Source organism: Macrobrachium rosenbergii, chromosome 4, assembly GCF_040412425.1.
Source record: "Macrobrachium rosenbergii isolate ZJJX-2024 chromosome 4, ASM4041242v1, whole genome shotgun sequence".
In the NCBI taxonomy this organism is placed as follows: Eukaryota; Metazoa; Arthropoda; class Malacostraca; order Decapoda; family Palaemonidae; genus Macrobrachium; species Macrobrachium rosenbergii.
In genome coordinates this window covers 21949191-21966586 of record NC_089744.1, presented here as the reverse complement: position 1 = coordinate 21966586, position 17396 = coordinate 21949191, and the positions used below count along the sequence as shown (strand labels likewise).

Genomic DNA, 17396 nt, shown 5'->3' with positions numbered 1-17396 from the left:
AAACTTAGGTTAAAACAGATGGAGGGGATATACGATTTATAAGCAACATCCAAGGGTGTTTATAAAATCAGTGGGGTGTGTTTATAGCTTAGGAAGGTTAGAAGAAGGAATAAAACTGTTAAGTGATGGTATGACGAAACTGAAAGTTACACAAGGTTGAAAAGCAGACGCTTTAAATAACAATAATACAGCAAAAGTGATGTTTGTGTACTTGCATACAACATAATTGATAACAATGTGATACCGTTGAAAACTTCAAGCTAAACCTGAGAAATTACTGTAGATATCAGAAAAATATGCAAAAGAAAAGATGTATCATGAAGAAAATGTAGTCAGGTTCATTTTCCATCGAGTATTGTTGCATATGATGTGCATTAAAACTGGTCGTTCTCCCTCTGCAAAACCAATGAACTGGTAGCAATTATCCCTTTCATTATTTTGTTGCAAACCAATATGTTATCAGTTTTAGCACAAGGCTAGGCCTATAGCATGTATACTACCCTCTTTTCGAAGACAATCCTCATATAAGCACAACATCCTAATTAACAGAATTTATTTGCAAACTGGGGGGTGTTAAGCTTATGAATGAAATAAATGCACACTAGCTGCTCCCTGGAGCAAGTAAAATGCTTGCTCACGGGAACAACAATTTGGGCAGCGTGGCATGATGTCAGCAGCAATTTTGTCCTAGCCTTTGTATGTGTATGTGTGTGTCCGATTTCAGACATTTGCTGGCCAGTGCTGGATTTTGGCGGGAATTCGTCCGAGAAACGGATGATGACGTCACACTTCGAAGATGACGGAAATGGCGGAAAATTTTTCCCGCCATGTATATTCACATGGCAAGAAAAAAACAGCACTTGTAGAATGAAATTTTTATACCAGAATTTTGTATTTGAGTTTTTTAAGCTTTTCTACGTTCATGAATGACTTACCGATAATGGATTACTTTTGGAATTGTGGACCTAGCTGTTGGGCAAAATAACCCGAGACTGTCCTGTGACGACTCACTTTTTTGTTCTAATCTTCACCAATATCTCGTCCGCGGGAGAAGTTTCTGGAGCGTTGTTTAGTATATTTTGCTTTCCTATTGTCTATTGAAGGGTCATAGGTAACCTAAAACCTAATTAACCAAAAATAGTTAAGCATATATCTCACGGTTATTGCTTAAACAATAGAGAAAGCCTGTAAATTACATTCCTGTTTATATATATATTATATACGTATATAGCCTATATAATATATATATATATATATATATATATATATATATATATATATATATATATATATATATATATATATATACGTATATTATATATATACACTAGTTGACCAACCCGGTGCTGCCCGGGAAAAATCTGATGGACTCCAAAATATTTTCCGGCACCTTCTTGTACTGTCTGTCCCTTTTATCCAGATATTACTGTTCTGACTGTCTTTCGGTGGTCTCGGTATAATGCAGTATGAGCCGCGGCCCATGAAACTTTAACCTAGGCCCGGTGGCGGCCTATCCTATAGCGTTGCCAGAAGCACGATTATGACTAACTTTAACCTTAAATAAAATAAAAATTCCTAAGGTTAGAGTGCTGCAATTTGGTAGGTTTGATGATTGGAGGGTGGATGATCAGCATACCAATTTGTAGCCCTCTAGCCTCAGTAGTTATTAAGATCTGAGTGCGGACAGAAAAAAGTGCGGACGGACAAACAAAGCTGGCACAATAGTTTTCATTTACAGAAAACTAAAACCAGTATAGCACTCAAAAGATGATAATCCTTTGTTTAAACATAATCATCCCACAAATAATGAAACCCCTCCTAAGATTCGCAGAAAAAGGATAATTACCATCGTCACCTTGCCTATTCAGAGAGGAAACGCTGCCATAAACATTCTGAACAAGGACGATATACCAGCAAATGACAACTACACTTGACAGCGTGTGTGTGTGTGTGTGTGTGTGTGTGTGTGTGTGTGTGTGTGTGTGTGTGTGTGTGTGTGTGTGTGTGTACTGTCACGAAGTGATCAAGTACCTGTTATTACACAACTATTAAATCCAAAAATTTACCTCACTTCAGCCAGATAACTGAAACCTCATAACAATAATATTACGACTGAACTAAAGGTAACAGTGATCCCTTAAAACTTGCTTATCACTTGAAAAATCAATCTAAATTTATCAAGTCATGAGTGAGTTAACAGCTGTTAAGCAATAAATATACTAGAGGGGAAAGGGCATCACTCCATCAAACAACTATAATTCCACAGGTCATCAAATGGCTTGTAGTCGGCCTACATTGTACATACAACGTAGAACAAATTTCTTTAAATAAAATTTCATACCATATTGTGTTTATATACCAATATAAACTGCGTAAGAAAAATTATTTACATTTTCATGCATCTATAATTTTAAAACAGAATCAATATCAGTCTTGCATAAAATTACAAGGTAATTTATTCTGCTGTGAAATGATTCCCAAGAACATGTACGAATGTAAGATTCTTCCGACGATGATGAAACTGAAGTCATAATTTTACCTTTACTTTTTTATTATTTCCTATGAATATGATAAAATTACTGAACCACAAAGAAACCGATACAATTAACGATTCTCATTCGCACTAAGCTACTAAGATTAGTCTACAAGAAATAAGAAAAAAATTTCTTGAAACCTCGTATTTTTAATTTTTACCTTAGAAAGAAAACGGCGGAATTTTTGAAACAGAAAACGAGCAACACTGTTGATGCCACCAGACCCTGCGCTATCTTATGCATACACATATCACTGATACAATGCCTGGATTTCGGACGTTTCTTAAAATAAATACTTTACCATACAAATACTTACGTCAATTTGAAATTCATTAGAACTTACAATAATTACAGCAGGCGATCGCATCCTATTTTAAACAAGGAAGTTTTATTCTAAGTAGAGGGGAATGACTAATTACCTGATTATATATATGTGTGTGTGTGTTAATGACCAGCCATTCTACTATAAGTACCCGCTTAGAAAAGAAGAAATATAAGAACTTAGTAGACAGGTGCACATTTCTTTTATCAATCAACTCGTGCGCCATATTCCAAAATGTACAGAAAATTTTCGGTCCAGTTCTGAGATGATTCAGAAAATAGTATTAACATCTCTCTCTCTCTCTCTCTCTCTCTCTCTCTCTCTCTCTCTCTCTCTCTCTCTCTCTCTCTCTCTCTTTCAAATAGTGCATGACCATGTGCATTTCTCTCCATGTAAGTAAAACGCGTGTTTGTGTGACAAACAGGCTGATGTTCAGGGGATAGAGGAAATATACATTTCTGAGAAAGTACGTAAATAATGTGTACTAAGCAACACTTGACTAAATAATTTCCAGTCTCAAAAATTGCCCCTACGAGTTAAGGCTGATTCACATTATAACATCATGTCACCGACACATCACGTCACCATCAATCACACGGCATCCACCGTCACTTCTTGTTAAGAATATTTTGACGTGACGTGACGGTGCTTAAATTGCTTAATGCAAGTTTCTAACGCTAAATCTGTGAGGCGCCATGACTATGGGAGGTTGGGCACGAACTGAACGGGATCCTAATGGATGGTGTGAATACAAAACACGGCTGATGGGACGGTGATGTGACGTGGCGTGTAAGCGACGTGGTGGTGTAATGTGAATCAGCCTTAACTCCTAACGAAGCAGTCTCAACGAGACCGTGGAATGATCTTAAATGCTGGAATTTGCGCCTCTAAAACGATGAGAGCAGTTCTCCCAGAGTGTTATGTGTTCTCCATCGGAGCAAAATCAACTACGATATTTTGATTTCCGAAAAAAATAGTACAATTAACTTCTGTCGATCGCAGGGGAAGGAGCATGGCGCCAGAGCCCACACCAGCCTCCCCAACCCATCACCACAACATGGCTAGACTCGTGAAAGAAATCTCTCACAAAATGCAATACAGATAACGAAATCTAACCCACTCTGGGCAAGATAAACCTAGACCTTGAAGAATACGTAAAGGAAATACGTAATACGTAAATATTAGAAGTTCAGCATTAAAGATAACTGTTAAACTAATTAAAATAAACTGCAATGTGACAAAGATACCGTTATCTGTCCGTGGTGGTGTGGAAAAAAAGTTTTATTGAAAAAAAGTAGTCTTTTAAAACTTAAGATGATCGTTACTCCTCGTTATAGATAATATATAGGCGACAAAGAAGTTTATTTTAATTCGTATTTCGAAAAATGAACAAGAAATATATCACCTATTTCTATAGCATTAATTAAATACTTTTAAGTATCTAATTGTGTAATAATGATAAATGTACATCTATCTACAAGTACTGACAAAATAGATAAGGTGATCATATGTAAAAAAAAAAAAAAACGTAAGATTTAGAAAAGAGAGAGAGAGAGAGCAGGGCGGAGTAGGAAGGAGATTAAAGTACCTGGAAATCAAAAGCCCCAAAAATCTTATAAGTATAGCCTCAGGGTTTGTCTCGAAGACATTTAAAGGTCTGTCACACACGTGTCAGTAGCCTGTTTTCGTAAAACTGGCAACAGGGCAGATCTTTAAAAGCCTCGCCAGAGAGATCTATTCGTCGTGGCAAGAGTTATAGTACTATTAAAGGGAGATGACGAGTAGCAAATTTCCTTTGGTATTGAGTAGGCTGACTATGTCTAATTCTACATTGTCTTTATTTCTTTCATTTCAGTGCGTGTAGGCTAAATGGTAACTGTGATGGAGAGTTTACAGAAGCATGTGCAAGAGACAATTAAGGCTATACGACTCATTGCATAAGGGGCAAGGCTCTCCTGCTGTAAAGCTAATCATTTAGTGTGGCCATCACAGCCTTATGATCACGTCGCGACTGCTGCTCCTATCCCTGGCAACTAAGATTAACGGCACAAAACAGAGCGAATCAACATGGGATTAAATATAAAACGTAAGTACTTTATAAGAGACGAAGAAAAGCTGTCAGTAACTTTTTATTACGTGCACAATTCTCTTTCTTCACGACCTTGACCTTATGCTGGGAGGAAATCTCTGCAGGCGGAGGCTTAGATAAAAAAAAAATAAATAAAAATGACATCACTGGGTTAAGATATATTCTCGCGAAGAGAATACATTATTGCAAACTCAAAAGTTCATTAAAACAACTGTGTTTTTCAAACTCGACTGGTGGATGAATCAGCCAGTTTACTCAACCTTGATAACAGCAAGACACCGAGCGCCGGTAAAACGTTTTAACAATTTCGTTAATCGTTAAACTATTGATAACTATCGTCGTCTTAAAACAGACGATGGTAATAGTACGTGCAACGCGTCTAACGTAATGAATTTTTTAAAGCTAATGAAGTTAATTTTTTAAACATAGTACTATCTCTAGCCGCTCAGACCTATTCGAAGACATTCGGCTTTCTAAATTGATTATTTTTGGAAAATATAAGCTTGTTCTTGTTGTGTATAGTTGTCACCTGTTACAGATTTTTAAGAAATTTCGCAAAATGGCATTATATAGCACCTTCCAAACCTGACGGTGCAAAAGTCACGAAGCACACTCAAGTCAATAGGCCTACACCTGAGTCAAGATTTTTAACCTTGTAATTAAATCGGTGACATGACCAATAGTACCTATTTACTCATCATCTTTAGCTTTATTTTTGTCCCTTGTACGTCACGTACCAAGGTCACGTAAACTTACTCTTAAAAAAAAAAAACATATTTGAGATAGCCTATGTCTAAGATATCAACGTCAGTCAAGCGGCTACTGCGCAACTTACACATTGTATGTTAATCTTTGTATTGTCAGGGTCATAACGTTATAATCTGATGCGTAGTCATGTTGATATTGCCATTGATTGCGGGGAGACTGCTTTAGAAAACCTTGTGACACTGACTAAGGGAAAATCAAGACTTCTAAGGCAAGGAATTATTGATGGGTAAAACGCCTCGTTCACCCCAGCTTCGATTGGTAAAATTTCACTTTAAGCCATTACAGCATTTTGAACTTGAAAATACCACTTTCCTATGTTTTAATATGTGCTCTCAACGTTTATGACGTTCGTTTCTTTGGCAAACTATCTAACCAACTACACCTACCCTAACCTAGCCTAGGGTAACAGGTGTGGGATAAAGGTCCTTGTATTTTACTCGTTTTTTTCCCACAAAAAAAAGCTTTCCTGTGATCCCTAAAGTTATAGGATATAAGAGTGGGGTCCACTATCTCGAAAAATATCCTGTTGCTAACGAAACGATAAAACATTCCAAAACATACATTAATACATAAGAAAACGATATCTACATGACCATGCAATGTTGGATTAAAGTAAAATAATACCCATCGATTTAGTTAAAAACTGTCCATCGTCTTCCCCCATCTCCAGATTGTTATAAAGCCAATGGAACACCCACTCCCCTCACTAAACACGATTTCACTATTATCAACCATGCCATTACTTCACCCAGCTCCGTTAAACGACTTCGGTTGACTTCCTTCGAATCACAATTTGGTAGCCATGTTGCTTAGGAAACTTTAGAGAAAAATGAAATAAACTCACCTCATTAGTTCTTTCAGCAACGGCAGACAGTTGAAACTGAGACTTCAGTTCAGTCAAAACTCACTAAAACAACACACTAAACAGATTAATAGCACCACACCAGCCCATATATGTTTCAGTATCCAAGTTATGAACAAAATCATCATAACCACCGGTCAAACTCTGTACTGGAACCTCACAGAAATCTCTACAACGGCCCACCCGCTCTCCAGCCGCATCCCTTTTAGTCTGTACAAAGCTAATCAGACAACACTGCAGGGAATATAGTATCAATTAGTGGTTTCCTTGTTCTGGAAATTAGCATCGGGCGTTTTCTGTTTTATAGGCCTAAATCTCTCTGGTGGTAGGCTACAGGTAACATATATTGCACGGTGCACAAGCTACCCATATTGCTCTACTAAAAAAATAAATCAGAATATTACCAAAGCATAGGAATATAAGAAAAGCATAACTGAAAAGAGAATAATTGTCAGCCGGCTCTGAGAGAGGCACTGAATAACCAAATGGTCCTATAGTGCCAGGTCATCAGACCAAATTTTCATAAATTCAATCAAACCGGAGAGAGAGAGAGAGAGAGAGAGAGAGAGAGAGAGAGAGAGAGAGAGAGAGAGAGAGAGAGAGAGCAAAAACCATTCACTTTTACATTCTGACACGTCCCTCTGCATTTGCATTTCATCATGAGGCAACTTCTTTCCTCTATCACTTTCGTGAATTGACAATATAACACTTTCCCTTATACTAAGTATATATATATATATATATATATATATAGAGAGAGAGAGAGAGAGAGAGAGAGAGAGAGAGAGAGAGAGAGAGAGAGAGAGAGAGAGAGAAAAGAAAACCTTCTCGAACCGAATTTACCTGCGAGTGAGATCTGGGATTCTATAAAGGTCTAGAGAATACATTGCCCTAGACCTTACAGCGAACACCAAAAGAACGCAGTCGACGCTCTTTTATATTTTGATTTAAACTTAGAAGATGAAACGAGGAAATGAAAAAACTTCATGCAATCTGAAACGTCTAGAATATATTATGGCGTCCGAACTTCGAAAGTCTTACCATTAGAGAGAGAGAGAGAGAGAGAGAGAGAGAGAGAGAGAGAGAGAGAGAGAGAGAGAGAGAGAGAGAGAGAGAGTTGTAGTGGAATTATTCAATTTAAAATTCATGAATACCCGGACCCATTCCCTGTTCTACATGTGTTACATCTTTCGAACAAAATCTTCTGACTGACGACAACTAACATTGATTTTAAGTGCTGTGTCTTTATTTATAAGAACGTACTATCTTCTAGTAAAGAAAGAAACGAAAAATAGTAGTGTCTTCAGACTAAAACGATTCAATGGCGAGAAGAAAAACGTCGTTATGTAAGAAGACAGCGAACTCATGATGAGCCAAGTTGTTTAGATCTTAGGCTACGCTTTAAAAGATGCAGCAACACGAGTGGTGTAGTTACATCAGATAGCAACTGAAGCTCGCACACCAAGAGAGAATGGCAAATTGTAAAGGTCATCGCCTCAGGGCAGACATTTAGCTATAAAAGCACGAACATGAAGATAAATGGATTACTAGACATCCACTCAGTGTCAACTATAAACAACAATCACTTCTAAGGATTTTGTTAACAATGTACAACGAAAAACAGCTAACAATTTCCGGTGAAAAATAAAGATGATTCCGTTCACCAAGTGAACTGGACTGAACGTAATTCACTTAGGTTAAATTGTAATAAAAAAATAAAGCCAAACATATCAAGAATGTCAAGTAACATAACAGAATCTTCTCATCCACAAAATTGCATCGTGCATCATCCCCCTGAGAGTTTAGCAGCAGTGACGTAAATTGTTTATATATGCCAACGTAACATTATTCATTCTTTTTCCCAGAGCGAGAGGACATTTTAAATACAAAAGAAAGAACATTTCCATTATGGACGGTAGGAAACAGCGAGCTTGTAAATAAATGCATTACGGTACTTTACAAAGAGTATGACGATAAATTTTTCCCAATACAGAAACTAACTTACCGCTAGTCGCAGTTTCCTTTGGACAAATCGCTAATTTTGCTGAGCTTCATTTCATGTTATTTTAGCGTCGTCAGATGATGTTCTAGTATAATTTTACTATACAGTCTTATTGATTTATATCCAGCCTTTAGGAGGTTTAATAATCTTTAATAACAATTGACATTTGAACTTGCAGAGGTTAAGAATTGTATGGCAAAGGACCATGATTTTTTTTCAGTGGGAAACAAAATTTCCATTTCAAGTTTTCTCTTAGCGAAAACGTTTTCTTCTGAATATCGATATATTGGTCTTCCTAGCAAGATGAGACGGGATAAACCATGCGCGTTAGTCCTATTTGCTGATTCAAGATGAACAAAGCAGCAACGTTCCTGTGAAAATTTAAATAGAAAGGATTATATTACAGGGTCTGGATTTGCAAAGAGTAATTGGAAGGATTTGGAATAGAGAAAATATAGACAATGCTGGCTTTATGGCCGTGACGACATGGAATTGTAGAATCATTTGTGCCCTCTTGTTTCAATGGAATTGGAGAGGTCCTCACTTCGTCCCACATCAGAGACAGAGGAAAAAACCACTCTCTTTGGTATATATTAAAGTCTCCAAGCCCAAGGTGAGGAACCTGGCAGTGTGAAAGAGAAGATAAGTAAACACTCTTGACAAGACGTAGGGTAACTAAAGAGAAGGACAAGCTCAGTGGATTTAATTGAACACTATATGTAACACAGCATGATACTAGAAGTTGAAGGAGGAATTTACAACAATATGACGTTTTAGATAGGAGATTCGAGACTCATAAGCCTAGGCATGGGTGTGTTCATGTCGTACCAAGTGCAACGTTTTGAAATGCAAGCGTGAGTGGTGTTTGGAGTGTGAGATTTTAAAAAAAGGACCAAGTGAAATTTTGTTAGACTTACAAATTTATCATCATAATTAGTGGTGAAGAAATCCATACTTATGTCAGTGCAAATGTATAATTAAGAATATGTATAAAACAAGAACTTTCAAGAACCCGCTCGATTCTCTGGTAAGGAGAGTCGAGTAGGTTCTCGAAAGCTTTCGTTTTATATATATTCTTAATATGTATATTTACACAGACATCATTGTGGATTTCTTCATCATTTTCGTGACTCATTTGGTTGTGAGATTTTTATAAATTACAATTGATAATAACACTGTTTTTGTTGGTGTCTCACCAAAATCTGCAACAAAAGTAGATAATTAATTTATACAGATTTTCAGAGCCTGCTGTCAATGGAAGCAGATATGAAGAAGAAGAAGAGGCTCCAGCTCTGCGTCGAATGCGACGCTTGAAAATGGTAAGAATATGGAACGATATTCTTCATTTTTGCAGCCTTTTTGACATTAAAGGTGGTTCTCTGATTTTTCTCGTCATATGTAAATAGCTGCCGAGTCCTTTGTAGCTTTACAAGACTAGATCATTGTAAATTATGTTAAGTTTTAAAGGCATTTTAGCGAGAGAGAGAGCTTTGTAAGACTAATATCAATGTAAAAAAAATAACGTTTCTTACAAAGACTGTCAAAGATAAGTTTTGTGACTGAGGTGCAAGTTCATCTCCATTTCAGTAAATTACATTAATGTCTTGAACTTCGTCCTCCTGAATATTCATGATAATTCCTGACTGATGTTTATCCCAATCGTGATGTTCGCTATCATCCACGACCATGACCTCTGTCATGAAGACTTTGACCTTGAGTGTTTTGTCAGTTTTTGCCGTTATTTCAATGACCTTACTACTCTTGAGTCTAGACATAAGTTACAGTTTATCCTTTATGCATAGATTCCCATAGGTGCTTAGTGCCGTCAGTCCACCACATGCCGTTCAACCTCTCCAATCGTTACTTCTTAGTGCAACTGTGGGGTTTCCTCCCAATTCCACCTTTAGACCCTAGTAATTCCAGGCCCGTACCCAGAGTTTTTTTTATGGGGGGTGTCGTTTTTCCAAAAACTGGACCTTTTCTTCTATATAGGTATATACAAGATGAAATGCTTGAAAATGTTATTTTAGTTACATTAAGAAGAAAAAGTGGACATGCGGTCTATGCCCTTCTACCCGATTAGATGTTATTCAAAGAACTGATTTAGGTTAACAGAATTTTAATTATAATTTATAAAAGAAGACTTGAAAAAAAAACAAAAGATTGTTATTTATTACTTTATAAGCACAGTTCAGTGAAAAGGACAGTCACAGAAAATATGGACTTCCAGAAATGTTGAGGAGGGGGGGGGTGTCGTTCGACAGCCCCCAACAGCCGCCCCCCTCCCCCGTCCCCGGCACGGGCCTGACTTTATCTTTATTTTCTGAAAATCCCTTTATCTTGTCTCACTCTTTCAGTGTCTGCTGGTTATTGGCGTCGGCGTTGGGTACGCGTCTTCCGGAGGGATGATGATTGCTTGGCCCAACGTGTTTGCTGTGCACATGAGTGAGACTAATTCAACGATCTACGACACCGAAATTCATTTCGACAGCGTGCAGATGGACATGATATGTAGGTGAAAGCTATACAGTACATATATGAGGAAACATTCTCTCTCTCTCTCTCTCTCTCTCTCTCTCTCTCTCTCTCTCTCTCTCTCTCTCTTTCAGTTGTTATTCACACTTACGTTTGTACGTGATTAATTCGATGAAAATGTATGAGCTTAGAAAACAGCAATAACTGCCATCTTATACATTTTATTGAAGTTCTTCATTGGAGAGGTGCGTGGAGCTCTCGGCTAGCACGCTGTTGGCCCAGCGTTCGACTCTCCGACCGGCCAGTGAAGAATTAAAGGAATTTATTTCTGGTGATAGAAATTCATTTCTCGTCATAATATGGTTCGGATTCCACAATAAGCTGTAGGTCCCGTTGCTAGGTAACCAGTTAGTTCTTAGCCACGTGAAATAAATCTAATCCTTCGGGCCAGTCCTAGGAGAGCTGTTTATCAGCTCAGTGGTCTGGTTAAACTATTTTTGTACATTTCATTAATTATATGAAATCTCAGTCACTTTTTCTAGCCTCGTCATGGAATTGCTGCGGCAAGACCTCTTTAAATAGAACATTTCGCGCTGAGAAAACGGTTGGCTGCAGACTATAACAAGGAATGTGTCCATTTTCTGGGTCCGGGTTTCTAGAGTCACCATTAATTCAAGGGGTAGGCCTACTGTCATGGATGGTATATAGTTTGTTTTTATCCCGAAAAAAGCTTACTTCGAGAAGTATTGCAGTACGATCTGTAGGAAAGCTGAGTGAGAGCTGCTGCCTCATGCGTAACTGATTTTGCTAGTAGACCTACATAGCTCTTTTAGGATAATGGAAGCTCTGAGTAACGTCAGGCGAAAAAAGAAAGTACTTGAAACCGGTTAAGAAGCAAAAATTGCATTGCATGTTGAGTTTGTGCCCTCTGATGAGCAGCACTCACAGAAATGTATAAGAGAACGATTCTGGGTATCGCTACTGACGTTCTTGTTTCTTGAAGAGCCTTGTGGATGACTGGCATATTAATAAAGATAATGGTGGGAAATTTATATGTAACTGAATTTTCTCTAGTTCTGAACTTGTTCTGATTCCTCACCAAGGAGACTGGACTGTAGTTCTTAGTCTGGATAAGAGAATGAGGTTTGCGATTTTCGTTTTTCCGAAACCGTGAAGAGGTCACTTCCGATATCCGTCGTCATTAGGACACTGCCCAATGCACAAAGTCCTCAACAGGAATTCATTCTCAGTCCAAGAACTTGTCCCTGAGTATATGGTGATTTAAGTCCAGCAAGAATCAAACTTTTTTTCCTACCTTAAATCGAAATCTTGTTCAATACAGATGCTTCATTAAACTTTTTTTTTTATGAACTTTAAACTTATAAGAATTGAACGCAGTAACATATCAACTTAATGGACTTCTGCACTCATCTTCTACATTATTATCATTATTTTTTGCTTGCCAACCGTTTTAGATGTCATAAATTTTAAAACAGATCTAAATTGAATGGTAAGTGTAAAGTACAGGTTAGTGTAAGTTATGGACTATGTGGAATTGCTGTTAGCTGTAACGTGCTGGTTATAATATAGTTTTTGTAACTCAGCGGACTTTGTTACTTAGCATAATGCCTGACCCCAAAGTGTCTATCAAGTTGAGGTGTTACTGTATATTAAAATATTAATGAAAGTCCTTCTAAAAACTAAAAAAAAAATCTTGTTTACTTCTCATAGCCAGTATGGTCTTTGTGGGCTCAATGCCGGGACACCTTTTGGCTGGATGGCTCGTAGGAACCATAGGGAGGCGAAAGTCGATGATAGCAGCTGGTATACCGACAATCCTGGGCACCCTTCTCGTGGCGCTGAGCTGTAACGCCTACATGCTCATCTTTGGAAGGTACTTATTCCCTATAGTCACTGGAAACTACTGAAATAGCAAATCCATTAAGGGAAGTTGCAGGCAATGCAGTGTGGGGGCTGGAGGTACGAGAGAAACTGTACTAAACACCACCAGTTCTTTCTACTAATTCGTTATGCAGTTAGAAATACAGGACACACAAACACTAATTAAATATTCAGATTTTGACCTGGCTGTGTATCCCTAGCTACCTGACAGTATATAGATATTAGTGATAATACTTTGAGTTATAAGTTTGCTACTGATTTATTTAACAATAAAATGAAAGCATTTTACCAAACAGGTGAACAGAAAGGATGACCATAAAGAGGATTAGATCCTGCATTAGTTTATGTTATGGTGTAGACAGGGCTGTCATCATGGAAATAAACAGACATCATACCTTCGTATAAACAAGAGAGCACTATCTAAATCCAAGCAAACGTTTTCAGTTTTCCTTTCTTTTCAGATTCCTTGAAGGAGTAGCCTTCGGCATGACGTTAATCTCAGCGAGAACCTACATAGTAGAAATAGCTGGTCTCAATTCTCGTGGCGCTGCGTCTGTGATAGTCAACGTTATGACGCAGATAGGCAGTCTTACCGTAATAGGCCTAGGCATTGTGTTCTCCTGGTACTACGTTGCTTTTGTTAGCTGTGGCACTATGCTCGTTTACTGTTGCCTTATAATTCCCTCTCTACCTGAGAGTCCTGCTTACCTTGTAGTCAATAGCAGAGAAACAGAGGCTTTAGCTGTGCTTCTGCAACTCCGTGGTCCCTACGCAGACATCCACGAAGAGCTGAGACACATCAGAGAAATGAACGGACTAAGTGGCAGCAAAAAAGAAGGCTTCAGAGGACTCTTGCGCCCGGCATACTTGAAAAAATTATTGGTCCTTTTCGTTCTGTTCTTCATCGCCAACTTCAGCGGGGTGCAAGTTCTGAAATCGAACACAGTGCGCATGTTGGAGTCCTCTAGCCTGAAGTTCGACAGAAGCGTGAGCGCCATAATAGTTACAGTGGCACTCTTCGTCGGGAACTTCATCATGATGCTGCTGCTGGACAAAATAGGCAGACGCTACTGCCTCATCTCTTCCTTTTGTCTCATAGCTGTTGCTTACTACTGCCTTGGCTCTTACAATTACATAATGGACTACGGTCGCTTGAGCCAAGAACTAGAGGTCGAGAACCTTCCTCCAGTGACGTCGAATGCCACAGTTGCTTACGACAGTGATTCAAGGTAAATTGGTACACTGGGACATACAGTCTAAGTTTCATAAAGGGAACTTTAATTTAATTCGTAACATTTAATCATTTCAGTGCCTTTAATAATAAATCTAAAATCAAGTTCTCTCTTTGTACAAAGAACAGCCACATTTAGTTTACGGTTACATTACTTGCAAATTTAGCAAACCACATGTCAAAATAATCCCCAGGAAGAAAGAAATGGGTATCTTTGATATGGAACAAGATAAAAAAAGTATTTTTCTCGAAATTATAACCCCGTAAAAAAAAGTTTTTCTCGAAATTACAACCCCATAAAAAAAAAAAACCCAGAACGGTTTCACCAGTGCACCATGACTGACACTTACTACATGCATTGGTAACAGATGTATTGTATTTCAGCGTCGGCGCAGAAATCTCAGACTGGTCCTGGGTCCCTCTGGCGTGCCTCTTGTTAGCTGCGTTAGGCCAGTCAACGGGCGCGGGGCCCATCCCATATATCTTCGGCTCGGAGTATTTCCCTGCAAATGTCAGGTCTCAGGTAACTCTTTATTTCATTTACTTGAATCTGATACGAAATTTTGATTTTATTTGTTCTATATCGGCATAGTACTTGCAAGTAATACAGTATCTTTTGCCTTGTCAAGATGTTAGCATCTAATTCTAGGTAATAAATGACAGACTCATCTTCCCCTAAGGTACTGAACTTTTCAGCTTCTTTTTGAAAAAGCAATGTTATTTTTTCTTAGGACAAATTATCCACATCTCCCTAATTCTTCGTTTACACTTTCACAGAATGAGTTGGTCAGATTCTTGTGTCACTGATGAAACACAAATGCGCACACACTCAGTATCTTTCTCTTTTTAATACCATACACCCTCACCACTCTTCATTGCATTGGCATCCGTATCAGTTGTCACGAACTATTTCTAGGCTCATGTACTTCACGTACGTGTTTTACCCTTTGAATTGCGAACTTTTCTCATAACCATTTAATAGTAAAGCTTGACCCACCGTCCGCTTCCTATTTTAGACCAACACTGTTCTACTTCTGTCATAAATCTTCTAATTCTGTCATAAATCTTCCTTTTGTAGTCAAAAGCTCACGATGCGCTTTCTTTGGTAGTCTATACTCTTGAACGCTAGGCCTTTCTATTTGTCTTGAGTCCTGTAAAAGGTGCATGGGCTTTGCAAAAAGACCACAGGGAAGCAATAGACCAGTATCTCTAAGGGTTTAAGTCAGTCAGGAAACATGGAAGTAGTTCAAGCAGGTAACGAATTGTAAAGTTAGGCCATAGAGGAGGGTAGATGGATATTCATGACCACTAAACAAAGTAATCCCTAATATTTAACTAGCCAGCTTGAACTGGCCTAACTCCCAAATTTCCCAGTTAAGCATGAACCTGCTGATTCACTTCTAGCCAACAGCTCTTTTCAGTGTCACCATGTAGTCGTCTGCCATCTTCTAGCTTCTTAATTTTTTTTCACATTTGTTTCCAAGTCAAGTACATGCCCTTCATTTTCTCTGCAGGGAATGAGTATCTGCTCAACAATGAGCGGACTGCAGTCCTTTGCTGTTCTGCAACTCTTCAGTCCTTTGCAAGAAAATCTCACAAGTGGAGGGCTATACTGGGTATATGCTGTGGCAGCAACAATTGGCGTCCCTTACACAATCTTCTTTATTCAAGAAACGAGTGGCAAAAGAGTTGGATAAGATCTGAGAAAATCAAAACCTGTAAAATAGCCGCTGCCTTCCCCAAGTTCTCTCTTCCATGATGCAAGTCTAATAACCTTGAGGGAAACATTTTATTCTTTTTTTTATTTGAGAAGGAGTGAATCTTACGGAAGGCTCTTCGCCCCGCCCGAGAAATCCATTCTGCAAGGACCACTACATTTTTTTATTTACTTTGCAATGACGGGTGAGATGTGATTTGAGTTGGAAGGAGATTCTCCAAACATTTTCTGACCCACGAGTTGTTGAGTACTGTTGTTCATAGTCAAACAGAAGGTTACTTGAGGTAAGAAAACATGTCAGTCATATGAAAATATGTCAGGACTAGATCTGAAACTTTAGAAGAACTAGAACTAAGACCAAGTTATTTAAGCATAAGACTCGGCGATCTCAGCTATAGTCCCTGCCAAGACGTAAAAAGATACGGTGAGTTTTACCGAGCAGGTTGCCGAGAGGTTGGCTGTGCTCAGTGACGTCACACGAAGCACTTGGATGCTGAGCGTCGAGACGACTTACTTGTATAGAGTTCACAGTATTGTTTTACTTAATAATAATATTATTTCTCCATAAACTTGCATATAAAATACAAACTGGGCGTTGGAAATGGAAACCAAAGGAAAAAGCACTTAAGAAAGTAAAATAAACTTTATTTATAATTCATTTAACACTCCCCTGGTACTGCCTTCATTCTGTCAAATGTTTATCAGAAATTACTGCATTATTTTCTTAATGTTTTTAGTACCTTGACTTTGCGATGGTTGTTTCCATTTTGAGTTTAATAGTTGCATTTTAAAGTAAATTCTGCATCTAAAAAAATAACTAATTTCATCCTCCGGAACATCAATATTTTGGTCCTTGAAACTATCGAGAAGAATGGATACAACCATGACTCCCGGCTGCATATTCCCGAGATGTATACTATAGTACATTCACATCAGCCGTGCATTTGGTGCCTAGCGCTGTCCCTTACAACGCTCCTGATTGGCTAGTGGTCAGCCAATCACAGCGCTGGAAAATGGGCAGTGTGCAGTCTCTCTCAAAGCTCCGGAGAGTAAAGATCTCCGCTGCGAGACCTGAGGAACATGTCTTTCAAAAGTTATAACTTTCATTAAACCTCAGTTTTACCCAAAGAATAGTAGTTTCCCAATTTCATCACTAAACATGTCAAGCCAATGGCTGAAGGATTATAATGATATATGAATTATTTTCTTCAATAAACCTAATGGTAAGATATTTGATAGTGAAATAAACAAGACATTTTTAAAGATAAAATGTATTCTTTCATTCCTTACATGGCATCGCAGTGCATTCATCATTTATCGTCTTGTGTCTCATAAAATTTCGTAACTTAAATGTCATGGATGGCAATACTACCTAAAAAGTATGGGTAGGGCTATCAATTAATATGAAAATAACAAGCAAGCGATTAAGAATATTAATATGTGCGGGGATGCACGCAGACTATAGCATATATTCCGGGCAAACAGCCAGCTCTT

At 38.2% G+C, this 17396-nt stretch overlaps 2 protein-coding genes across 4 annotated transcripts in view; one reads left to right on the top strand and one right to left on the bottom strand.

Annotated features, from left to right (window-relative positions):
• The window catches only part of LOC136831231 (sulfhydryl oxidase 2-like), a 99169-nt gene extending 92380 nt beyond the window's left edge, over positions 1 to 6789 (bottom strand). For both annotated transcript variants that reach the window (XM_067091286.1, XM_067091296.1), the window contains exon 1: positions 6558 to 6789. The gene's annotated coding sequence lies outside the window, so the exon portion shown is untranslated. The remainder of the gene's footprint in view (positions 1 to 6557) is intronic.
• Positions 4712 to 17015, top strand: LOC136831248 (facilitated trehalose transporter Tret1-2 homolog). Of its 2 annotated transcripts, none has more exons than XM_067091309.1 (7): positions 4712 to 4942; positions 9820 to 9896; positions 10935 to 11088; positions 12784 to 12946; positions 13416 to 14183; positions 14570 to 14708; positions 15700 to 17015. In XM_067091309.1, the coding sequence occupies exons 1-7, from the start codon at positions 4924 to 4926 to the stop codon at positions 15880 to 15882; spliced, it is 1503 nt and encodes a 500-aa protein (XP_066947410.1). In that variant the 5' UTR covers positions 4712 to 4923; the 3' UTR covers positions 15883 to 17015. The 2 variants fall into 2 exon arrangements, with proteins under 2 accessions (XP_066947410.1, XP_066947420.1); XM_067091319.1 differs by having other exon boundaries at positions 4789 to 4942; positions 9812 to 9896.
• Positions 17016 to 17396: the final 381 nt, after the last annotated feature.

Coding starts and splice junctions, on each gene's coding strand:
- LOC136831248 (XM_067091309.1), top strand. Junction 12,947..13,415: donor TACATGCTCATCTTTGGAAG/GTACTTATTCCC, acceptor CTTTCTTTTCAG/ATTCCTTGAAGGAGTAGCCT. Junction 14,184..14,569: donor GCTTACGACAGTGATTCAAG/GTAAATTGGTAC, acceptor ATTGTATTTCAG/CGTCGGCGCAGAAATCTCAG.